The 27,732-nt window shown below is 36.5% G+C and overlaps 1 protein-coding gene across 6 annotated transcripts in view; it reads left to right on the forward strand.

The window, feature by feature from the left end:
- The window catches only part of LOC106870834 (mortality factor 4-like protein 1), a 40,142-nt gene extending 23,484 nt beyond the window's left edge, over window positions 1-16,658 (forward strand). For all 6 annotated transcript variants that reach the window (XM_089360843.1, XM_089360842.1, XM_089360846.1 and 3 more), the window contains 8 exons: window positions 3,379-3,458; window positions 4,138-4,295; window positions 5,460-5,561; window positions 6,497-6,579; window positions 8,926-9,025; window positions 10,140-10,209; window positions 12,071-12,155; window positions 14,079-16,658. In XM_089360843.1, the coding sequence (XP_089216969.1) occupies window positions 3,379-3,458; window positions 4,138-4,295; window positions 5,460-5,561; window positions 6,497-6,579; window positions 8,926-9,025; window positions 10,140-10,209; window positions 12,071-12,155; window positions 14,079-14,163 (763 nt within the window). In that variant the 3' untranslated portion in view covers window positions 14,164-16,658. The remainder of the gene's footprint in view (window positions 1-3,378; window positions 3,459-4,137; window positions 4,296-5,459; window positions 5,562-6,496; window positions 6,580-8,925; window positions 9,026-10,139; window positions 10,210-12,070; window positions 12,156-14,078) is intronic.
- Window positions 16,659-27,732: the final 11,074 nt, after the last annotated feature.

Below are 27,732 nucleotides of genomic sequence, written 5' to 3' on the forward strand. Positions count from 1 at the left end.
TATAAAGCTTGTCCACCTTCAGATTTACCCTGTGCTATCCAACAGTAGTATTATATGTACTTCCAGGTTTGCGTTTGGGCATCTGTTGTGTGTGAATATATAATCATTGTAATCAGCTATTTAGTTGTCTCCTACAACATACGGGGGTATGGTGTACCTAATTTTAAACGGGCACATGATCATAGTATATGTGTATACACACACACACACACTCACATATATGTAAAAAAAATATGCACATGCTCACATACATATATATATATATATATATATATATATATATATACACACACACATGTATGCATATCTATAAATATGTATGTGTATATTGTGTATGTACTTGGGATTATATTATATATATGTATTCATTTATTTATTCACTTAATCTAGTTCTTCAATGAAAGAAGGTGACGGTACTCAATATATGTTGAAGAATGTATTATTTATTTAAACTGGATTTTATTTACCTTGTGGTAAGAAATTCATCCCACTATGAACTCCAGGTTTTCATGCCTGAAGATTGCACCAATCTTTTTCAGCCATGTTGGTAGTTGAGTGCTGATACTTTCAAGTGCACCAATTACTGTTGGTATCACGTCTACTCTCTTCATTAACCACAACCTTCGTAATTTCCACTTCATATCGTCTACTACTACTACTACTACTACTATTATTATTATTATTATTATTATTTCTTTTTAAGGGCAGTGAACTGCTAGGGTCATTTCACACCGGGCAAAATGCTTCTCTGTCTTTATATTCTGATTTCAAATTTTGCTGAGGTCGTTTTTGCTTTTCATCCTTTCAGGGTCAATAAGTACCAGTTGAGTTCTGGGGGTCTGTGTAATTGATTGTCCCTCTCCCCACTAATTTCAGGCTTGTGCCTGTGTTAGGAAAGATTATTATTATTATTATTATTATTGTTAAGGTGGCGAGCTGGAAGAAGCATTAGCATGCTGGATGGAAAGCTTAGAGGTATTTCACCTGTCACTACGTTCTGAGTTCAAATTCCACTGAGGTTAACTTTGCCATTCATTCTTTGGGGGTCAATAAATTAAGTACCAGTGAAACACTGGGGCTGATGTAATTGACTTAATCCCCTCCCTCAAGCTACCCTTGTGGCAAAAATTTGAAATCATCATTATTGTTGGTAGTAGTAGTAGTAGTAGCAGCAGCAGTAGTAAAAACAGATTTATCATGTTAAAACTTTACAACAGCAAGGCACCTGTTACTGTTCCTTTGTCTTACTGTAATCTCTCATCACCTGACAAAGCTGTCTCTCTCAATACTATTCCCCACTTAGTTGTGGTGGTGGTGGGGGTGTTCCTGTCTTGCAAGTTACTTGGTGAACCCATTGGTACTGGTACCACATTAAAAGCACCCAATTTGCTCTGTAAAGTGGCTGGCATTAAGAAGGGCGTCCAGCCATAGAAATGATGCCAAAGCAGAACTCTTGTTAGCCAACCCATGCCAGCATAAAAAACAGACACTAAACGGTGATGATGTTGATGAAGGTCTCACCAAAAAACTTGATACATCTATGCCTTTCAGTTGTTTTGGAGCTCTGTGGATTGTGAAGGCTTATGTTTGTAGGTTGTTTATAAAATAATAAATAAATGCGCCCTTTTAAAATCTAGCCAACTCATGAGCCCGGTTTCCCGGTTTCAATGGCTTATGTGTTCCCCAGCTGGATGGGACGCCAGTCCATCGCAGCGTTACTCATTTTTGCCAGCTGAGTGGACTGGAGCAACGTGAAATGAAGTGTTTTGCTCAAGAACACAACGCGTCGCCTGGTCCAGGAATCGAAACCACAATCTTACGATCATGATGCTGACATCACTAACCACTAAGCCACGTGCCTCCGTAGGTTGTTTAGCTTATGCCTAAATCTGGAATGGAGAGTGGATGTATTAAACTGGCTTCTCAAATTTGGGTATTTGCATATTATTATATAGTTAATGCTTTTTACAAGATCGTCAAAATTCATGAAGATGAGTGATTAACTCTTTTGTTACCATATTTCTGTCAACATATGTTACCCTTGCTTCAGTTAATTTTGAAAATAAAGATTTTGGGAAAACAACTTTCTCAATTTTAAGCTGAAGTCTGGAACAAATTGGCATAAAATTTAAATAGAAGATATAATGGGTCAGGCATAAACATTTCTCCCCATTTTTCCATCCTTATTATAAAACATATGACATTTGATTGCTGTGCCTAATTCAAGAGTGTTGTATATTCCCTCGTTTTTTTTTTTGTTGTGTATTGTGAACTGAAAAGATTGAATAAAATGAAAATTATTTGATTTTAATGATAAAATTTTGGCCTTAAGTCCTACGTAAAAACACATTGCTTTTAGCTTGGTGGATAGCAGATAGGTGGCATACTGGGCAAAATAATATGCAGTATTCAGTTATGATATTGAAAGGCATATAGATGCATTTTTCCTCCCACAAATTGTTCTCAGAAAACTCACCCTGGGTCCTATATGCAAAGTTTGGCCCATATTATATGCTGTTACACTTTATCATTTAAATTAACTGTATGGGGTTGAAATTTTCTACCTGTGTTACATCAGCAAGGCACCTGTTACTGTTCCTCTGTCTTAGTGTAACCTCTCATCATCTGACATAAAGCCACCTCCCTCAAAATTATTCTCCACTTAGCTGGGAGTGACGGGGTCTTGTCTTGCAAGTTATTTGGTGGACCCATTGGTACTAGTGCCACATTAAAAGCGCCCAGTATGCTTTGTAAAAACCTACTGGCTAGATCTGACCTCTCACACATACTCTACAATGTCATTCTAAAAGTAAACAATTCCATCACCGAAATCTCAAAGCTACGAAGGCATTAGGAAGGGCATCCAGCTGTAGAAACACTGCCAAATCAGATTGGAGCCTGAAGTAGCCATCTGGTTCACCACTCCTCAGTCAAATCGTCCAGCTGGAGCCTGGTGCAGTCTCCTGGCTTCCTAGACCCTGGTCGAACCGTCCAACCCATGCTAGCATGGAAAACGGACGTTAAACAACAATGATGATGATGATACATATACGATGATCTTCTTTCAGTTTCCCTCTACCAAATTCAATCACAAAGCTTTGGTTAGCCCAAGACTGAAGTAGAAGACACATGCCTGAGGTGTCACACAGTAGGACTGAAACCGGAACTATGTGGTTGGGAAGCAAGCTTCTTACCACGAGCAATATTTGAAAAAATCCTTCTACACAACTTACACATGCTTATGCTAGTTTGTTGCATTTATTTTCTTCTCCTGAAAGATCAGTTTCATCATCAACATCATTCAGTTTATATTTACTGAATGTTCTGTGTTGTATCAGTGTTTTTTGTATTTTTTTTCCTTTCTCAAATCTCTTGCAGAGGTATCAAAAAAACCAAAACGAAGAAAGATAAAGAAAAGACTTTGCTGTTTCCAGGCGATAAGACAAAGCATAAGAGTGGTAAGTCTTTACTTGTTCTGTCTTCTTAATCTTGCCACACTTATCTCTTTTCTATCCTACACATACACACACACACACACACACACACACATCTATTTATCTCTGAGGCAAGCGAAAGCGAAATCGTGATGGTACCTGTGCCCAGCATCACCTTCCTGGCACTTGTGCCGGTGGCACGTGTAAAAACATTCGAGTGAGATCGTTGCCAGTGCCCCTGGACTGGCTCCTGTGCAGGTGGCACATAAAATACACCATTTTGAGCGTGGCTGTTGCCAGTACCGCCTGACTGGCCTTCGTGCTGGTGGCACGTAAAAGCACCCATTGCATTCTCGGAGTGGTTGGCGTTAAGAAGGGCATCCAGCTGTAGAAACTCTGCCAAATCAGATTGGAGCCTGGTGTAGCCATCTGGTTTCACCAGTCCTCAGTCAAATCGTCCAACCCATGCTAGCATGGAAAGTGGACGTTAAACGACGATGATGTATGTGTGCGTGTATATATATATGTATGTATGTGTGTGTATATATATATATATATATATATGTTTGTGTATATATGTATGTGTGTGTATATGTATGTGTGTGTATGTATGTATGTGTGTGTGTATATATGTGTGTGTGTGTATATATATGTATTATTTTTGATTTCTTTTAAATTTGAATTCTTTTTATATATTTCTTAGCATTGCTGGGCGGAAATTCCAGTGGTGGTCAAGGTGACGCAGGTAACTCTGGCAATGTGGGTTCACTGCCCACTTCATCACCGCTTGCTGGATCTTCAACATCCACGCCCACTGAACCGAAACGTAAACGAGCCAAGACAGATCCTACTGTAGAATCGGTAAGGCAACCCATTTCCATTTCTTTCATACTTTATTTTCTCCATGATGTAGTAGTAGTAGTAGTAAGTAGTAGTAGTAGTAGTAGTAGTAGGAGGAGGAGGAGGAGGATAAGCAGTAGTTATAGTAGTAGTTGTCATAGCAGCAGCAGTAGCAGTAGTAGTAGTAAATAACTGCAACAGCTGTTGCTGTAATTGTTGCATAGCCCCTGTCAGCTCATCTGGAGCAGACCTGTTGCATGTAGGTAACGGGGCCCAAAATACTGGATGCAGACTCTCAAGTCCTACTGGTTGTGTGATGTTCTTGAATAAATCCTTAACTGAAAATAAGTCAAAGTTGGTTTCAGGAAGGACATGAAGCCCTTAAATGCTGCTCCAGTATGTCTCCCCCCCCCCCCCCCAACTCATGTCAGCATGAAAAATACAAATCATCATTGTCATTTAACATCCATTTTCCATGCTGGCATGGGTTGGATGCTTTGACAGGAGCTGGCCAGCCGGAGACCTGCCCTGGCTCCAGTTGTCTGTTTTGGCATGGTTTTTGTAGCTGGATGCCCTTCTTGCTGCTAACCCACTTTACAGAGTGTACTGGGTGCTTTTTACGGGGGTACTTTTTATGTGGCACCAATATGGGTGCTTTTAAGTGGCACTGGTCTGAGTGCTTTTTTGTGGTACTGACCCAGGTGCTTCTTACATGGCATTGGCATGGGTCCCGGGGTCGATTTGCTCGACTAAAGGCGGTGCTCCAGCATGGCTGCAGTCAAATGACTGAAACAAGTAAAAGAGTAAACTTATTTTTTTTATTGTATGTTATGTATGCTTTCCCTTGTTTTATTGTATATTGTGTATTCTTATATATGTTTATTAAATCTGTAAAGTGGTTGGTGTTAGGAAGGATATCCGGCTTTAGAAACTTATGCCAAATCAGACTGGATCTTGGTGCAGCTCTCTAGCTTATGAGTTTCAGTCAAACCATCTAACCCATGCCAGTATGGAAAGCAGATGCTAAATGATGTGAAAAGAAAAAAATGAAAATATATAGAATCATTTCATTACATGTAAATCCCTATACTTTATGTCTGTCTTTACATTGTCGCCCTCATCTTTTGCCCTGGTAGCAAATAAAATAAATCATCATCGTATTTATTTATTTATTTATTTTGTTAGGAGGAGGCATTTCAAACGAAAATAGAGGTGCATGTGAAAGTACCAGATGATTTGAAATTGTGGTTGGTTGATGATTGGGATTTGATGACCAAACAAAAGAAGGTAGGTTTTCTTGTTGATGATGTTAGCAATAATAATAATGATAATAATAATAAGACTAAAACAATACCTATTGTCATAGGTGCCCTGGGAATGACAGCGAAACGGGCTGATTACTACCTAGCTCAGATACCAGGAAACCCCAAAATGGCTGAAGTTCAAAAGATAGTGCTCATGGGAACTGTCCATATCTTACGTAAAATACTGTCTATGTGATCTCAAATTTTAAAACAAACACATAATTTTCTTATGGTTTCTTAAACATTCTCTAGAACAACACAATGTACAAATCCAAATATATGGTACCCTAGGCATAATACCTACATGAACTTCTAACTTTTGTCTCTTGAGGTCTCTGGGTGAAACTAGGAATCCAACTTGTACAAATGCAAAGCAAAAGTCAAACATAAAATAATAATAATAATAATAATAATACAATCCCTTAAAGTTTGAAATAGGAAGAATTTGGAGCATGAGAACAGTAAAGGTTGTGTCTATGATACTTGGTGTGTTTGGAACAGTGAGCCAAGATATAGACAAATGGCTGAAGGAGATTGGAATAGAATGCCTGGTGGATTCTCCTCCAGAAAGTTTGTCTCTTAGGGAGAGCAAGGATTATCAGGAGGGTTCTAAGCATTTGAAAGACTGCTGGAAACTTGTGGATACTTAAGGTTACAGGTAGTAACCCGCTATCCACATAATTCCTACCAGGAATAAAACCAAACCTGAGCCGAACCAAAATAATGATAATTTTTTTTGCAAATTTGGTACAAAGCCAGCAATTTTATATATATATATATATATATATATAGATTTACTTTGCAAGTTAAACATCAGTATTAAATAGTAACTTAAAAACAAAAATTGTATTTATATATATATATATCAGCTCTGTTTTTACCAATTGTATGTTTTGTAAATTTCTCCATATTTTCCAGCTGTTGAAGTTGCCAGCCCAACATAATATTGAGACTATTCTTGAAGAATATATCCAGTTTAAAATTACTAAGTCTAATAACAAGTAAGTTAGCATTTTATGATCACTAGCACATATATATATATTGAGATATAGATAAGGTAATAATTTATTTTCAAATGCAGAAACGCTGATAGAACAACAGAGACAGGATAAAATATCCATATAAAGTGGAATATTTGTCAGCAACCAACCATGAGACTCAAACTCACATCTCTTTGATTACCGGTCAAATGCTTTTCCAATTAAGCAAAACCGCTTGCTGACAAATTAATCTGCAATTTTTGAACTTATAAAGCTATCATACAGGACACTGTAAGGCTGAAATTCAAATTATGATAAATGTCACATTTATCATAATATATATCATCATCATCATCGTTTAATGTCCGCTTTCCATGCTAGCATGGGTTGAATGATTTGACTGAGGACTGGTGAACGAGATGGCTACACCAGGCTCCAATCTGATTTGGCAGAGTTTCTACAGCTGGATGCCCTTCCTAACGCCAACCACTCCGAGAGTGTAGTGGGTGCTTTTACGTGTCACCGGCACGAAGGCCAGTCAGGCGATACTGGCAACGGCCACGCTCATTAAAGGAAATAGAGAAATACAAATGACAAATTAAAAATTTATTTACGTTATAATACAACAAAAATTGTTAAAAAATGAAATTGGATGTTTTACATCCCTTTGCAGGAAATGATTTTTTTCCTTCGTTTGACTCATACATACGTATATGCATGCATTCATGCATACATACATCATACATCAATACATACATATTGATATATATATATATGTGTTTGTGTGTGTGTATTCCAAGCATATTACAAGCCACAATGATATGTACTTTGACAAGGTACATAATACTGATTGTTTTATGCTCTTTTGCTTCAAGATATACTTTTTGTTGAAGACAGATGAAACGTATTCTGATATAACTGCAGTTTGAAAGCACTTAGCAGTGATATATCATCATCATCATCATCATCGTTTAACGTCCGCTTTCCATGCTAGCATGGGTTGGACGATTTGACTGAGGACTGGTGAAACCGGATGGCAACACCAGGCTCCAATCTAATTTGGCAGAGTTTCTACAGCTGGATGCCCTTCCTAACGCCAACCACTCAGAGAGTGTAGTCGGTGCTTTTACGTGTCACCCGCACGAAAACGGCCACGCTCGAAATGGTGTCTTTTATGTGCCACCCGCACAAGCCAGTCCAGGGGCACTGGCAACGATCTCACTCGAAAATCCTACGGGAGCCAGTCAGGCGGTACTGGCAACGGCCACGCTCAAAATGGTGCATCTCATGTGCCACCCGCACAAGAGCCAGTCCAGGGGCACTGGCAACGATCTTACTTGGCTTACCGGGTCTTCTCACGCACAGCACAATTCCAAAGGTCTCGGTCAGAAGTCATCGCCTCGGTGAGGCCCAATGTATGAAGGTCTTGCCTCACCACCTCAGCCCAGGTCTTCCTGGGCCTACCTCTTCCACGGGTTCCCTCAACTGTTAGGGTGTGGCACTTTTTCACGCAGCTATCCTCATCCATTCTCACCACATGTCCATACCAGCGCAATCGTCTCTCTTGCACACCACAACTGATGCTTCTAATGTTCAGCTTTTCTAGCAAGATACTTACACTCTGACGGGTATTCACATTGACATTACACATCCAACGGAGCATACTGGCTTCATTCCTTGCGAGCTTACGTATGTATGTCCTCAACAGCATTCCTTGCGAGCTTACATATGTCCTCAGCAGCGTATGTCCTCAACAAACTTGTTATCAGTTCAAAAATGCTTGCAGCATATTCAGACCTGTAAAAAAAAGGCCATTCACTGTATTTTGTCATAGAGAAAATTTCTCGCTGCAGACTGGATAAAGCACATCTCTAAAATTGTTAAGAAGGCTGAGGGTGTCTTGGCATCACTTAGCAAGACCTTTGTCAACCACTCTCCAGCTATCTTTTTAAGCCTGTATATGATTATAGTGTGGCCACACCTGGAATTTGCATCACCAGTCTGGTACCCCTGTTTTGCTCAGGACATTGACCTCCTGGAAACTGTTCAGTCGTGCAACCAAGCAAATACCCTCCATCAAGTATCTACCATGATCTAAAATGAAATGACGTATCTTGTTCCAAAACAAGAATGAGCACCAAGAACGGCGTCCGGCCGAAGAATACAATCTCAACAAGACTTCCTCAACCTATGTCAGTATGGAAAGAGACAAATATAAAAATGGCGGTGGTGGTGTCGGCGGCATTATTCTCATTACCATTTGTTTCCTTAGCTTCTATGGTTCCACTTTGCTTGCTTTAGTTTGCCTGCCTGACGGAGAAATAAGCTTTAGCCTTCTTTTTTTTTTTATTGTTTTTTTATTTTCAGAGATGCTGTTAAACTGGTCACCCAAGGAGTTAGAGAATACTTCAATACAACTATAGGTACATTACTGCTTTATAAATTTGAACGTCCTCAACACACTGAGGTAAGTTTTCTCCTTTGAATATATTTGGGGTGGTTTTACATTGGCATTTTTCTTGCATGATAAATGTGGTTTAGTCAATGTGAAATTTTTTAGACAAAATATTTCGAAGTGCACTGTGAACAGCGAGAATCAGAATGATGACATCCATATTCTTAATATGATCCATCAGATTTAAATGTAAATATGCTAATTGCTGTTGTATTTTGTCATTTGAGAAGAACTTCTTTCAGACAAATGTGTGTTCACATCATACTCAATTCATTAGAGTAAGGGGACTTTCAGACACCCACTGTTTCGACATCATTGTGTCTCCTCAGCCAAGCTATCCTATAAATAAATGCTGCAAACTGTTGATAGATTCGTTCTTCTGGGGTAGCTTTGGTTGAGGCACAGGACTCTTGCAGCCAGTCCTTTTCACCAGGGGGAGTGGCCTTAATGCTTCTGCTGTTGACCACAGGTCTTCTTAAGTACAGCAAAACATCAGGTATCTCAGTCCTTTGTTATCTCGTCTGAAGGATTCCATGTGTTGAGGTCATCCTTCAGTACTTCTAAATTATTTAGATGAGTATGTTGTTAAGAATTGTTTGAGTATTCACTCCATCTTTTTTTTCTTTTTAAAAATTTTAATTATTTTTAACAGTTACCACTGAAGTTTCATTCATAATGGTGTTTTATTCTGTGATTTTTCAAACATTAAATAGGAAAAGGAGCCCCTTTTGCATCAGGACTAGATCATATGTTCTATTCTTGTAAATGATTATTTTAAATACTTGTGTGGTACCTTAGGCAAGTTTTCTGAGCTATGCAAACCATTTCTTACTTTTATTGTGGATATCTTAGATCTTATCTATGCATAGGCATTGCTAATACAGATGTTTCACTTTACTGTGTTGAACATTCATAAAGTTACCATAGTAACTAATTAGAAATATCAGACCCTCAGAGTAAATTAATTTCATAATTAGTTTTGTTCCTCTATGTCCTGTGTTCAAATATTTATTACCCATGTATATCTTTTAAAAGTGGTTGTTCTGGTGACGTACCAGTTACATACTGGGGTCAGTTCAATTGACTGTATATCCTTCCTCTAACGCACACATATATTTTATTCCAGCTTCTTGAAGCTCATCCCGATATTCCGATGTCTTCTATTTATGGTGCTACTCATCTTTTACGACTTTTTGGTAAGTAGATGTAATTATTGCCATTTTTATTGTTGCTGTTACTATTATTGGAGTCTTGTTGTATTTTGAGATTTTATTTTCTTTAACTTCTTAACATTCAGGCTACTTTAATTTAACCCTTTTGTTACCATATTTTGAGATACTCTGTGTTTCTTTCAATTGATTTTGAATATAACAAAGAATTTAGTAAAATAACTTAGTTATCATTTAGCTAGTGTAGGAACATAAATTGTGACTAAGGTTTGGTGGAAGATTTTAATTCAGAACTTATGGAAACAAGACATTTGTACTACAAAGCCAGAGGCGGTTTCAGCTGGGTTGTTATCATAAGGATTATTGCTTATTTATCCACATTGTTTTGAATTAATCCTGTATTATCTCGTAGCTTTGAGATTTCAGTGATGTGATAGTTTATGTTCAGAATGGCAATGTATATGTCTACATATATATACTATACCGGAGTAAGCACATAAATGTGAAACAAGGTGGAAAAAAGAGTACTCAAATACCAGAGGTAGAGTAACAAAACTGTCCGACAAACGGGAACATGAAACTCTGCGTAACAGCTTTTGTTATATTTCTGCTGCTTTTAAATAAAGTATATATATATATATATATATATATATTTATATATATATATATATATATATATATATATATATATATATATATATATATATATATGTATATATATTTATTTTTGAAGTTAAGCAACAAAAATTCAATAGGTTATAGCAGTACGTACGTTTCGTACAAGCTCCATTTATTCATGTAGTGATAACACTACAGAAAATACAATGAAAATGTACTCTTCAGCTGCATAAAGGAATTTCATTTTAGAAAGTCATTTTGAAGATGTTTGCAAAAAACAAGAGTAAGAGAAGAAAACACATCTCGACTATGCTGCTGTTTCACAGACAAGTGAATCAAACAAGAATTTAAAATCTAATTGAAGGGATAGTAGTAATTTCAAATTTAGAGGAAGGCAGGTTAAGTAGTGGTGGACAGCAGGTTAGGGGTAAATCAAGCATGAGAGAAAGAAAAAAAGAAAAAAAAAAAAAGGAAATGGAAGGGCAATACCCTAAGGAGTGGTAAGAATTTTGAAAAAATTTGAGGTAAGGGAATTAAGGTCAAGGTATTAAAGAAATATATCTATTCTACAGTATAAATAGAATAATGCAATGAAGCAGTGAACTACTAAGTTCAAAACTATAGGGAATAATAATAATTAGAACAAGATAAACATATCCAGTTAAAATAAGATATAAAATAATGTGGGACGGTATTACTTATATTAATGGCCAAAATCCAAACAGAAAGAAGGGGGGAAGGGGGGGAGGTAGAGTTAGAAAAACAGGACTAAATTAAGAGATATAAAGCTAAGGTTTTCGAAAAAGACTCAGAATAACTTCGAGAAAATGTAGGACTACTATCAGTGGGTTGGGAAAGGTAAAAATGTATTCTAAGTGTATATAAAAAGTCATACCTCAAATAAAATAGTTATATATACTATATATATATATATATATATATATATATATATATATATATATATATATATATATAAACAATATATGAGTATATGCATATATATGTACATGTGTGTATATACCTTCATCCACATGTACACATAGATACATAACTGGGTACATGACGTGGCAAAAGAACATGGACAAAATGATAAACAAGGTACAACAAACAAGCAAGCCACATAGAAACATCTCCTTCATCAGCTGCCACCATTAAAACACCGGCGTGTGTGTGTGTGTGTATATATAGACATTTGTATTGTAAACCTTTTGCATAATGTTATGTTTACTGTTAAATTTGATTTATTTTTCCTTTTTTCCTCTATTTTTAGTCAAGATTGGAGGGATGCTTGCCTACACTTCACTTGATGAAAAGAGTATACAGTTGCTGTTAACCCACCTTCATGATTTTCTCAGGTTTGTTTTGTTTTTAATTCTATTTCTTTGTACATAATTGTAGTATGTGGCTTTCCATGCCGGCATGGGTTGGACGGTTTGACATGGAACTGGCTAGCAGGGAGCTGGGATCTTTTTTAAAATGGGGGCCACATTTTTCATTAACGAAACACTTTGAAACTTGGAACACTGATAGAATGTGTCATATAAAACATCTTTTTCTCTTAGTCTTCTTAAAAAAAAAGAAATCCATAAGTTATTCCATGTTAAAGTTGTCGTATTTCTGTAATTTCAACCAATCACTGACGTCCATTCAGCCGATATACATTAAGTGCCGACTACATAAACAAACGATTCTGAAACAATTAACCCTAACCCTAACCTTAGGGTTAGGGTTAAAGCAAATTTAAAATGAAAAAAGCAAATAAAACGAAGGTATGGAGATTAAATACGCTTTACATCGCTTAATCAGCCAAAGGAGTAAATGTAAACAACTGAATACTTGTCAGTGATCGGTTGAAATTATCGAAATAAGACAATTTTTTTACATGAAATAAATTCGAATACAAAAATATTTTTCTGTTCTATAACACAAAATAGATAAGTATACGAAGTTTGAAAGTCTTTCCGTACCAAAAACACTACGTAAAACATTAATGAAAAATGTGGCCCCCATTTTAAAATAGATCCAAAGCATTTATTCAGGAATCCTACTGTTTTTGAGACTCTGTTTCAACATTGTAGTTATTCTAGTCACTCTGGCCCCCGTTTTAAAATAGATCCGGGAGCTGTCCAGACTCCAGCTGTCTCTTGAGGCATGGTTTCTATGGCTGGATACCCTTCTTAACACCGACCACTTAACAGAGTGTGCTGTGCTTGGTACTTTTTATATGCCACTGGCACAGATGCGTTAACACAGCACCGGCATGGATGCTTTTTAAGTGGCACCAGCATCTGAAAGGCCAAGCCTGTATGTGTGGAAGACAGCGATTTTACTTAGCTTAACATGTCTTATCAAATACAGCAAATGGCCACATCTCCTAGTCCTTTGTTATTTCCTCAGTGAGACCCAGCATCCAAAGATCCTTTCTCACCATTTCATCCCACATCTTCCTGGATCGACCCCTTCCACAGGTACCCACCACAATTAGAGCTTGGCACTTCTTTATGTAGCTGTCCTTATCTATACACATCATGTATCTTGTTAAATATACACAGTTTGTGTATATACTCGTTCAGCTTGTATTTTGTAAATGTCTCATCAGATTAGTTTAACAAAAGAGATGTATTCTTTTATTCTTTTACTTGTTTCAGTCATTTGACTGTGGCCATGCTGGAGCACCGCCTTTAGTCGAGCAAATCGACCCCTGGACTTATTCTTTGGAAGCCTAGTACTTATTCTATCGCTCTTTTGCCGAACTGCTAAGTTACGGGGATGTAAACACACCAGCATCGGTTGTGAAACGATGTTGAGGGGGGAAAAACACACACACACACATATATATATGTATATATATATATATATATATATATATATATATATACGACAGGCTTCCTTCAGTTTCCGTCTACCAAATCCACTCACAAGGCTTTGGTCGGCCCGAGGCTATAGTAGAAGACACTTGTCCAAAGTGCTGCGCTGTGGGACTGAACCCAGAACCATGTGGTTGGTAAGCAAGCTACTTACCACACAGCCACTCCTTCTTCATCTCTAATACATAGAACAGTTTAACATTCTGATTTCAAATTCTGATGATGAAGACTTTGCCTTTCGTCATTTTGGGATTGATAAAATAAGCACCATTTGAGTACTGATGTCAATGTTGTCAACTTACTCCTCCTCCGATATTGCTGGCACTGTGCCAAAATTTGAAACCAATATTTTTCCTTGTTCTAATTGAACAGATCTGTTTCACGTTTTCTATTTTTTCTTCCTCTTTGCAGATATTTACAGAAGAATGTTGCAAATTTATTCAACGTCTCTGACTACATATCTGTGACTCCAGAATATTTGCGGAAAGTCGGCTGAAATAGCAGCGCTTTTTCCGCCATAACATGTCTTCTCCAAGAATGGGTTAGCAGAGCCGAGAACCTATCGGGGGTTTTGTAAAACAAACTACAGACAAGGTCATCGAAAAAAAAAAAAAGAGAGAAAAATAATCAAAAATAAAAAAAACAAATTACACACACACACACACACATACACACACACACACACACACACACACACACACACACACGCACACACACACACACACACATATATATATATATAAAAAAATATATATATATATATATATATATTCTCTGTCTGCAATCTTACTTTATACTTCATTACCACCACTGATTTTTTTGCTGAGCAAAAAACAAAAATAAATAAAATAAAAACAATAAAATATAAATTAAAAAAAGGAAATAGAAAATGCAATGGACCATGAAATGGAGGTGGAGTTTAAGCTTCGTTGGTGTCCTGTTTGCAAAATGTTTGTTATATGTCAACAATAATGGTGGAATAATGTTGGATCACCCTCTGAATTTCTCTGTTAGTGTGTTGATGGATGGATGGCTGGATGGATGGATGCTATCATTATACTCAGAATCATGTTCTATGCTGCCACAAGGTACTTCAAGAGTCTGTTAATCATTTGAAACTCTTCTCATTCATGATATTAAGAGTTTGTTTTGATTTTTGTAAAATTTCTATAATCTTTTTTGTTTTTTAATTATTCTTTTACTTTTATCATTCCCTATTAATTTTTATAACATTATTTTTATCATCATCATCATCATCATCATTATTATTATTATTATTATTATTATTTCATCCTTTTGAGGACGATAAAATAAGTACCAGTTGAACACTGGAGGTTGATGCAATTGACTTAGCCCCCCTGCCCAAACCTGCTGGCCTTGTGCCAAAATCTGAAACCATTATTATTGTTAAGGTGGTGAGCTGGCAGAATTGTTAGCACACCAGGCGAAATGCTTAATAGTATTTCGTCTGCCGCTATGTTCTGAGTTCAAATTCCGCCGAGGTCGATGAAATAAGTACCAGTTATGCACTGGGGGTCGATGTAACCAACATAATTCCATCCTTCAAATTTGAGGCCTTGTGCTTACATTAGAAAAGATTATTATTATTATTATTATTATTATTATTATTATTCCTACAGTGGCAGACTGGCAGAATTGTTAGCACACCAGGCAAAATTCTCCATGGAGTATTTTGTCTGCTGCTTTGTTCTGAGTTCAAATTCCGCTGAGGTTGACTTTGCCCTTGATGAAATAAGTACCAGTTATGCACTGAGGTCGGTACAATCGACTAGTCCCCCACCCATCTTCCCCAAAATATTTCATGGCCTTGTGCCTAGAATCGAAATAATAATTATTATTATTATTTCCATGGCGGTGAACTAGCAGAACTGTTCAAATTCCGCTGAGTTCAAATTCCGCTGAGGTCAACCTTGCCTTTCATCCTTTCAGGGTTGATAAAATAGGTACCAGTTGAACACTGGGGTCAATGTAATCGACTCCTCCCTTCTCCCAAAACTGCTGCCCTTGTGGCTAAATTTGAAGTCATTATTACTACTGTTGTTAATTATTATTATTATTATTATTATCATTATTTTTCTAAGGCAGTGAGCTAGCAGAATCATTAACACACCGGACAAAATGCTTTACAGCATTTCTTCTGTCTTTACATCTTCATGTTCTGAGTTCAAATTCTGCTGAGGTTAACTTTCCCCTCTCATCCTTTCAGGGTTGATAAAATAGGTACCAGTTGAACACTGGCAGGGTTTGATGTAATCGACTTCCCCCCCTCCTTTTAAAGACAGGCCCCTGTGCCAAAATTTGAAATCATCATCATTATTATTATTATCATTTCTAAGGCGGTGAGCTGGCAGAATCGTTAGCACGCTGGACAAAATGCTTAGCGGTATTTCGCCTGTTGCTAGTTCTGAGTTCAAATTCTGCTGAGGTCGACTTTACCTTTCATCCTTTTGGGGGTCGATAAATTAAGTGCCACTGAAACACTGAGGTCGATGTAATCAACGAGGCCCCTCCCCCAAATTTCAAGCCTTGTGCCTCATGTAGAAAGGATTATTATTATTATTATTATTACTACTTCATTGTCATATTTTTGTAACATTCCTCATTGTCAACAGTTTTGACAGTCTCTCTGTGTTCTGCCTTTTTCATACTCATTATTTCTGCTTTTCTATTTATATGCATCTATATAAATGTATGTATTACATACATACACACACACATACATACATACATATGTATAACTATTATCATTTTATGTCCATTTTCTATGCTGGCATGGTTTGGACAGGCCACCACGGTTTGAGTCAACATATTTTTGGGTGCTGTGCTCATTTAGATGTGCAAATGACTTGCATCACACTCTGGAGTTTCACTTTTGGCTTGGTTTCTGTACATGAAATGTCATGTCTTATTCTCTCTCTCTCTAGCATTCACATACATTTTCATGTAAAATAAAAAGATTTTGTGCTTGTATGTTTATTTGTCTGTGTGCACATGCATGTTTTTGTGTGTATGTGTGTGTGTGTGTGTGTGTGTGTGTGTGTGTGTCTTTATATATATGTATGTATATAATTCAAGTGATATTTATCCTTGCTTAAAAGTGGATGTGTTGTGTTAGAACACAAAATACTGCATTAGTTACCACGAGAGAATCTCTCGTATGGACTTGTGGTGCATATAAGCCCTTGTGCTTGTATCGCTAGCAGGAGATAATTGTCCGCTACCGCTGCCAGAACTACCTGATCATGTGATTTCAGCCTTCCTTGTACTAATCTCCCACTAGCGATATAGACACGAGTGCTTATATGCATCACAAGTCCATGTGAGAGGTTTTCTCGTAAATAAGTGTTTTGTGTTCTAACACAGCATCCACTTTTAAGTGGGAATAAATATTACTTTTTGTATTAATCCTTCTTCTGTCACTATTAATTACATATATATATATATATATATATATATATATAAAGGTAAGAGCCAAGGATCAAGGTGTAGGAAGTTAGTAAGCTTCAAGCAGTCCGTAGAAGGTATAAAAAACAACTTTCAGGAACAATAGTGGTTTACTAGCATAGAGGGTTGGTTAATTTTTTTCCCATATCGAAGTTTGATTAGCTGGAAAAAGTTATTTTATAGTTCATGGTTAGCAACTGCGAATAAAAATTTAGAATTGGCGGGATGGAGCAGATAAAATCCAGGCTACATCTGATTCATGTCTAGCAGAACCTTGGAAGTAGTAATTACCCAAACGAGGGGTAATCTGCTACCTACTTGTCAGGCCAAAGATACTTTAATCAAATGAAGTTTACAACTGTCGTCAAGGAATCCCATGTTAACTCACTGGAGATATATATACACACACACACACACACACACACATATATATATATATATATATATATATATATATATATATATATATATATATATAATTTAGAGAAAAGAACCAAAGTTCATGAACTCATCCATGAAAATCCAGTCACATATAGAAAAATTTAATAAGTAAATACACTAAAAAAGAACTATAATAAAATACATGTATTTTATTATAGTTCTTTTTTAGTGTATTTACTCATTTAAATTCTTCTATATGTGACTGTGGATTTTCATGGATGAGTTCATGAACTATGGTTCTTTTCTGTAAATTATATACTGCGAAACTTAATTTATTTTAAATTTTTGATAAATTGAATTTAATTGAGTTTTTACCTGTAAGTTTGGATTTTTAACCCTATTATTATTATTATTATTATTATTATTATTATTATTATTATTATTATTATTATTATTATATATATATTTATATATATATTATATATATTTATATTTATATATATATTATATATATTTATATTTATATATATATATTTATATTTATTTATATTTATTTATATATTTATATTTATATATATATTTATGTATATATATATATATTTATATTTATATATATATTTATGTATATATATATATATTTATATATTTATATTTATATTTATTTATATGTATATATATTTATATACATATGCATACACACACACTCATATATATGCATTGGGAGGCATTATAAAGTCATTGTGTTATTAAGTTTTTATAACTTATGTTCAACACATGACTATTAATCTATGAAGATCATTTAGAAATTTATTGCATTGATTATATTGTCATCAATCAATACATTTATAATAATTACTTGAACTTTATTTTATGTAGACATTATATGTAAACTTAACCCTCATTGCACAAATTATACTTTTGTTGATGTAATATGCTAATCATATGCTAATCAGTTTTTGCTTATCTTTTGCTGGTGTAATATGCTAATCAGTTTTTGACTAATCGTTCAATTAGTAAAAATAAAATGAGCATGCTGTGGTATATAATGAAACGTAGAGAATTCCAGAAAGTACCCCAAGTTACATTTTGGTTTCTTGAGTCATAGTGATGGTGAATATGTTTAAAATTGACAATATTAGGAAGAAATCTATTTATATATGTAATATCAGTTCTTCTATTGAGCCTCTTCACTGATTAATTCTAGAGTTATTCAAAATTAAAGTACATAAGTAGTTTATAATGATCCTAAATATACAAAGCTGTGTATGTATATATATATATATATATATATATATATATACACATACACATACATGCATAAGTTTATACACTCATGTAGCTTTCTAAGTAAAATTGAACAAAGATAAAATAAATGTATATACATGCATTGTGAGTGGGTTTGGTAAACGGAAACTAAAAGAGGCCTGTTGTGTGTCTGTCCTTCACCACTGCTTGACAACCAGTGCTGGTTTGTTTATGTCCTCATGTCTTAACAGGTCAGTATATGAGATCAGAAGAATAAGTACAAGACCTTAAAAAGAAAAAAAAAACTACTGGGGTGAATTCATTTGGCTAAAAACCCTCCAAAGTGATGCTCCAGCATGGGGCATCAATCCAATTACTGAAACAAGTAAAAGATTAATACACACACACACACACACACACACACACACACACATGATGGCTGCAACTCAGTTTTGAGTAATGCCATTACTTTTCAGTCCTGCCAGGAACTGACACTTTTTGGTTCAAATCTGGCAACGATGGGCACTTCTTGCAATAGGTGTTACAAAATTGTTTCGGTGAACCGTCTTCATATGATATTTTATGCAAGGAGAGGTGCTGTATAACGGATAATCAACAACATATGAGCAATCATATGATTTTTGGATTTGCTCCGATTATACAATACTGATCAGATGTTTTCTGCTATAACTTTGAGCTAACCAAAGCTTTGTGAGTGGAATTTGTAGACAGAAGCAGTATGAAGCCTGGCACATATATTTGGGTTGGTGGGGTTTGTATTTTCCTGTTGTCTTGATGTTTGCACACTGCTAAAAAAAAATGTCACTATGTTTGTAATGTTATCTTGGTTTATATGTAACTGAAAATATGTCCAGTCACTGAGCTGTTTATTATTCAAGGAGAAATAGTACTTTCTTTGGAAACAAATGATTGTTGGGGGTTCAACAAAAACATTAAAAAGCTCAGTAAGTTTTGTCTAACCCATGCCATCATGGAAAAGTATATATTGGATAATGATTTTATATATATATATATGTATGTATATACATGGTAAACAAATGTACAATGATGAGGGGATAAGTGTGTAATATATATATGTACACACACACATATATGTAATGGAATTACAAATAGAATGTCCTTAGCACAGTATTATATATTTGAAAAAAAGAATAGAAATGGTTTTTCTGATAATTTTTCCACTTTAATATTTAGATGTTTATAAGTTGTTGGGTGTTTGTAACACCAAATAATTTATAAGCATCTAATTTATTAAAGTGGAAAAAATTATCAGAAAAGCTAGTTCTATTCTTTTATTCAAACACACACACACACACACACAATAGTGGCAAACAGTGACAGTGAGTACTCAATGCTGCATTTGGTGGATAAATATGAACTTTACTTGCAGAATAACAGTGCTACCAATGGAGGCCAGTTACCAACATTTTTAAGTGGAACACATTAATAATTGTGAAATTTTCTGCATGAAACTATTGGTAGCATTGCTGAATCACAAAGTCACAAAATGTGTGTATGTATTATATTTATATATATATATATAAGCACACACATATGAACATCCTCTTCGTCATAAATGTAATAAAACTTTAAAAATGATTGACACCTAAAAACTATAGGACTTTGAGAATTTATTTTTGTCTTCTATCCCTCCCCATCTTGTTCTCCTCTTTGTAATCAGTAGAGAAGTGAATATATTACTTTACTTGGAAACAGTTGAAGGCTTGTTACAGGAATGGCATCTCCAGCCTTACAAATATCTGCCTCTGTAAACTTCATCCATCCAGGTAAGCTTTGAAAAATGAACATTAAAATGATGATGATGATGATCACCATCATCATCATCACAATCTCCATCCCCATTTCTGTATCTTTTTGATTACTCTTACCCTGGTCTTTGCTCCTGTGAATGCTACATTTGGACAAGCCTCAATGTGGACATTTGCCCTACTAGAAATAGTAACCAGACCAAATCTCCTTCATATCATATTCTGCCATTTAAAAAAATCAAAAGGGGAGGACACAGTGGATAATGTATTCCTTGATACACCATGCAAACAAAAAAAAATAATAATAATAATCATGTCTGGTACTTAATCATAGGTCTGACATGGAACTACACAACAACAATAATTTTTCGCAACTGACCTTTTTCTATGCAAATAAATTTCAACAACAAAATCTTATAGAGACCCCAATGGGCCATATGGATCTCAGTTAATATTCATTGGTCTAAACTGTTTTCCAATCCCCTCAAATTTTTTGGCACCAGAAATATCTTTCAACTGTATAATACTTTAGCATTCACATTGTTTTGAATTAATGATGCATTATCTTGTAGCTTTGATAAGGTAACTATTAATTTTTAGAACGATATCTTAGGGTTGGTGTGAGAGACCAGATCTAGCCAGTTTGAACATAAAACAGAATGCACATCCCTGTGATTACATGTCACGATGCTTTGACCGATTAAGCTAAACTACAAATTCCTCTGCAAATTAAGATATATAAATCTTGCTTTATGGGACGCTCTCATATGTTAAATTCAAATTACGACAAACGTAAATAAACAAACAAAGTTTGCTTTTAGAAGCGTTGAGATGTCTGCAAAATAGGGGTAGTTTATCCTGTTCAGGCCATATTATTAGCATTATTCTGCGATTGAGAATTTAAAAAAAAAAATCACTTCTTCAACTTTCTAAAGACATCTCAACGCTTCTAAAAGCAAACTTTGTTTGTTTATTTACGTTTGTCGTAATTTGAATAAAACAGAATATTTTGACCATACAGGACTGGTTTAAATGCTAAAGGTTTAAGGTTCAGCATCCCAGAGCAAACTTCACCGCTTCTTCCTTGGTCTTCTTTTTTCACAGGTTCCTTCCACAAGGCTGAGTGCCTCCACTAACCACGCCACTGATGTCATCCAAGGGAAAGGCAAAGGGGCCAATACAGCTTGGCACCAGTGACATCACAACTCATTTCTACAGCTGAGTGAACTAGAGCAACGTGAAATAAAGTGTCTTGCTCAAGAACACAACACACAGACTGGTCCGGGAATTGAACTCACTACCTCATGATTATGAGCCTCGTACTCGAACCACTGAGCCATGTGCCTTTACACACACACACACACAAACGTGTCACCACTTGACAACTTGTGTTAGTGTTTATGTACCCCCCGTAACTTAGCGATTCGACAAACAGACCAATAGAACCAGCACCAGGCTTTAAAAAAAAAAAGATACTGGGAGCTATACAATCGACAAAATATTCTTCAAGCAGCTGCCACAGACTGACAAACAAGTAAAAGATAAAATGGTACTAGTTCCATTGAAATTTGCCTCAAAGGGAAATAACTTCGTATTGACCCCCACCTCCCCAATTGTTTCCCTTATCTGTGTGTAGCAAGGTAGCAAGACTGTGGGAATCATGAAGCGATGTTAGTGGAGGAAGTGGGGTGGGGTTGACAAGGGTTTGAGATAAAGGAAAAAATAAATAAATAAAATGACATTGGGTTATGCTTTGGTATGTATTCTAATTTTCAGTAACCTCATTTTGCTATTTATAATGTTATAAAAATAATCAACATAATGATATGATGTGGAAGAAATATTATAAATGTATGCTTTTAAACAAAGATAAGAAAATTTATTAAATGTAAAAGATTACAACAGGCCTTGCAAATTGTTATAGAAACACTGGAAAGTTTGAAACAAAATTTCATAGTTAAGGTTGTTTAAAGCATAACACTAAAAAAAAAAAAAAATTGTATGAAGGGAAGTAGAAACAAGCAGACTACTACTACTACTACTATTATTATTATTGAAGGTAAGGCAGCGAACTGGCAGAACTGTTAGCAGACTGGACGAAATGCTTAGAAGTATTTTGCCCGTTGCTACGTTCTGAGTTCAAATTTCGCCGAGGTCAACATCCTTTCAGGGTCGATAAATTAACTACCAGTTGAGCATTGGAGTTCAGTGTAAATGACTTATCCCTTCCCCCAAAACTGCTGCCCTAACTCTTCGAAACGCTTAGTTTTAAAATGGTTGCAGCTGACGAAGGAAATGTTCTCTATGTGACCTGTGTGTTTTCGTTGCTCTGTTTATCATTTTGTCCACGTTTTTTGCAACGTCCTATACACAGATATGCATCTATATATACATGTAGATGTAGGTATGTACATACATGTACGCATATATGCATAGACTCATATATTATTTGTATTATTACATGATCAAATGCACGCATCATCTTTGCAAGTAAGTTTTAACCTTATATATGTGTATATATATAGATATGTAGGCGCAGGAATGGCTGTGTGGTAAGTAGCTTGCATACCAACTACATGGTTCCGGGTTCAGTTCTACTGCGTGGCACCTTGGGCAAGTGTCTTCTACTATAGCCTCGGACCGGCCAACGCCTTGTGAGTGGATTTGGTAGACGGAAACTGAAAGAAGCCTGTCGTATATATATATGTGTGTTTGTGTGTCTGTGTTTGTTCCCCTAGCATTGCGTGACAACCGATGCTGGTGTGTTAATGGCCCCGTAACTTAGCAGTTCGGCAAAAGAGACCGATAGAATAAGTACTGGGCTTACAAAGAATAAGTCCCGGGGTTGATTTGCTCGACTAAATGCGGTGCTCCAGCATGGCCACAGTCAAATGACTGAAACAAGTAAAAGAGTAAAGAGCAATATATATATATATAATCATCATTAAATGTTTGTTTTCCATACTAGTATGTGTTGCTTTAATTGTTGGCCCCAACTAGCCACAGGACTGAGCTGAGGACCGATGTCTACTCTTGACATGGTTTCTACAGCTGGATCCTCTTCTTAATGCCAACCGCTTCACAGATTATTCTAAGAGCACTTTGCATGGCACTGGCACTAGTGAGGTCAACAAGTAACTTGTAAGACAAGAACCCTCAGCTGAGTGGAACATATATGCACACACATACACACACACATGTATGGATGAAGATGACTGTATAAAGAAGTGCTTAGTGGAGGTGCAATGGCCCAGTGGTTCAGGCAGCGGATGTGCGGTCGTAGGATCGCGATTTCGATTCCCAGACCAGGCATTGTGAGTGTTTATTGAGTGAAAACACCTAAAGCTCCACGAGGCTCCGGCAGGGATGGTGGCGAACCCTACTGTACTCTTCCACCACAACTTTCTCTCGCTCTTACTTCCTGTTTCTGTGGTGCCTGTAATTCAAAGGGTCAGCTGTGTCATGCTGAATATCCCCGAGAACTACGTTAAGGGTACACGTGTCTGTGGAGTGCTCAGCCACTTGCACGTTAATTTCACAAGCAGGCTGTTCCGTTGATCGGATCATCTGGAACCCTCGATGTCGTAAGTGACGGAGTGAACAACAACAAAAGAAGTGCCTATTACTAAATGTGGGTGGAGCCTGCCTGACTCACCCCCACTCTTACAAGCTACTCTGTTACTCTTCACTCCACTCCTTCTGCCTGCCACTCATTACATCCATCCTTCAACTTTACCCAATCTCTACAGTTGTCACCTACTCTTCCCCACTTATCATCAATTCAATGCTTGTTCCTCTCTCATTATATTCACTCCTCATCCTTTCCCCATCTCTCACTCTCCCATACACTTTTGCAACCTCCAACCACTCACACTCCTGGGTCTCCTAGCTCCCACCACCCTCATCATCCTTATTTTTATCCCTTCCTTGCTCCACCTTCTCCTCTATGTTTAGCCCCTTTGGGCAATAAAGAAATAAGAAACAGTACCAGTTGAGAACTAGGGGGGTCAGTGTTTGAATATATTTGGAGCTAGAATGGTGGCTGTGATAGTATAAACTCAATCTACTAGCTAATAATCATAATTACCAATTTATTTTTATTATCATCGCTGGGTTCCAATCCAGAAAGAAATTGTGTTGCTATGTTTCAGCTAATCATCTGAAAGCATTTGTTTTGTTATGTACCTGCTCATTATGATTGGGTCCAATGTCTGAAAGTGCTTGTGTTGCTGTGAAACTATGTTTGCATAAAAGTATTTCTACTTCATTGGGTGTTTTGTTTTTATGAACTTATTTCAATTTTTAGAAACAACAAAACAACTACCACCATCATCATCATCACCACAACTACTGCCATTTGTCATCTGCTTTTCATGCTTTCCATGGGTCGAAGAGTTTGACAGAAACTGGTGAACCAGGAGACTGCACCAAGCTCCACTGTCTGCATTGACATGGTTCTTATGGGTGTTCTTTCAGTTTCCCCTCTACCAAACTCATTCACGAGGCTTTGGTCTTTACCCAAGATGCCACACAAGTGGGATGGAACTCGAGACCACATGGTTGGGAAGCAAGCTTCTGAATCATATACTCACACCTGTACCTTCAGTTTAAAGTTCGTATCTTCTTTAACATGGTGCTACCCTGTTGTTATCCAGTTGAGTCCAAAGGGTAAAACATGCAGAAATATTTTGGTGAAAAACAAAAACATTTCAAAAAGATAATCTGTTTAGATTTAGAGGAAGTGTGAAACTCTATTAGCACTATTTTGTTGTTTTGTCAGAGGTAGAAAGGTATTATCAGACTGGCGACTGGCCCAAATACTTGAAGCAGAATGAGCTTTACTAAAGGCACCAAGAATTTGGCTGCAATGGTGATATTAAACTGGGTGAAGATTTAGTCTACCATTCAAGGACAAAAATGGCTCATCTGATGAGCTTACATTCAATTTTAGTCAACCAAACTTCACTCAAAATGCTTTGGTTGACCTGAGGCTACTGGCATAGCCAGAGTGTGTGCCACTCAGAGTAACCCTTGAATTTTCTACCCTCAGTCCCCTATACAGGCTTATACAACAGACCCAAAAGTGCTGCCCAGGATAGACTGCCCCCATGCCCCACCACCTTCTAGCTACACTATGCTCAAGACAACCCTTAGCCAAGGTGCCAAGCTGAAGAATCCAGCCTGTAGCCATTTAGTCACAAAGCAAACTTCTTAACCACACAGCTATGTTTATGCCATAATCATGGTTGTGTTACGCACACACATACTAAAAAAATTCATAATTTTTGTTTACTTCGTCTTCACACTATGTCATAATGTACAAGACTAATTGCCCTTAACTACAGGGAATATTATCTCCAGATTAGTCTCCTTTTAACGCTTTAATAATACATTAAATCATTAACAGCACAATTACCTATCAATAGATTAAGTCAAATATAATAACCAAAAAAAGGCTTTGTCTGTTTACATATATAAAGACAGTGCTGGTTAAAAAGAGCATCAACCAAAATATTTAACAGGAAAACATAAACTATTAAAAAAAAATATCGCTGAATAAGAGAAAACATAATTCTATTAATAGTATCTGTTATCAGTAATTTGTTTAATCGATTATATGACAACTGGCTTCCGAATTCAGTTTTGTTTTAGGAGACACGTTGCCAGAATTGCTTAGAGTGTTGGATGGTATGCTCTGAGTTATTTATTCCAGCTCTTACACTTTGAGTTCAAATGCCACTAAGATCAACATTTTGGATACGGAGATTCCAGAAAATTGCCAAAAATCAGAATTTTGAAATTCTTTGGACCCCTTACCCCTCCCCCTCCAACTTCTTCATTTTTCACTTTTTCCGTAACCCTAACCCTAAAACCCCAACCCTAAAACCCTAACCCTAAAACTCTAACCCTAAAACCCAGCATACAACTACTTCAATGTATCACTACTGCATAAATCTCTGAGAGATTTAGAAATGTACTATTTCTAAATTTGAAATCAGGGAATGTATTTCACTAGAATTATTATATGTTTACAAGAGCTTGACAGGCTTCTTCGACTAGCAGGTCATGCTACTCCAGGCTGATGACGAGCAAAAAATCAGAAACATGTCTCTGGATGCAGGCTTAGCTGAGTGGAGGTGCTTGTCTCCCCCTTGTAAACATAAGGACACAGGAAATGTGTCAAGGCCGACAGGAAGCGGTGCAGCTTCCTAGGTCTAAACAACAGTAGTATTATTCCCTTCATGGGACTGTCACATTAAGTTGACAGCATACAACTACTTCAACATTGTACCAGTGTCCGATATTTGAAAGTGTTTAGTTACAAAAAATTAATTTCTTGATCTGCCGATGAAAGTGAAAAAGATCCGTTTTTTGATACTTTATTGACACGTGATGGTGGACATGGCATGCTTATTCAAATCATTGCATGGCGATTAGTGACAGAGCTATATATTTTTTTGCACATCAAAAACATCCGTCATTTCTTAGAAAAAAATGCCCAATTCGAAACATCAGAACTTTACTTCCTTTTATTTTACGAGTCAAGACGAAAGTCTTTGGTGATATGAGTACTGAAAGGTGGCGGGCGTAATGCTTAGCAGTATTTCGTCTGCCGTTACGTTCTGAGTTCAAATTCCGCCGTGGTCGACTTTGCCTTTCATCCTTTTGGGGTCGATAAATTAAATACCAGTTACACACTGGGTCGATGTAATCGACTTAATCCCTTTGTCTGTCCTTGTTTGTCCCCTCTATGTCTAGCCCCTTGTGGGCAATAAAGAAATAAGAAACGTTAGTACGCCGGGCGAAATGCTTAGTGGTATTTCGTCTGTCTTAACGTTCTGAGTTCAAATTCCGCCGAGGTCGACTTTACCTTTCATCATTTTGGGGTCGATAAATCAAATACCAGTTGCGTACTAGGGTCGATGTAACTGACTGGCCCACCCCCAAAATTTCGGGCCTTGTGCCTAGAGTACTGAACCGTTATGCTGTTTCTACATACAAGTTTCGTAAATGGCGCTAAAAGTGCGGTTCGCCGAAAACATCAAAGATTTTCCGGACTGCTGTCTTGAGAATTAATACACCTGTAGCTTAGTTTACAGGTATTAATTATGTATGCAAATGTTGCTTGGTACATACTGGAAGAGTAGCAGGTTGGACAAGAGTATTTAAAAATAGTGTCGTAT

The sequence above is a fragment of the Octopus bimaculoides genome, chromosome 12, assembly GCF_046866305.1.
Source record: "Octopus bimaculoides isolate indiv1 chromosome 12, ASM4686630v1, whole genome shotgun sequence".
Taxonomy (NCBI): Eukaryota; Metazoa; Mollusca; class Cephalopoda; order Octopoda; family Octopodidae; genus Octopus; species Octopus bimaculoides.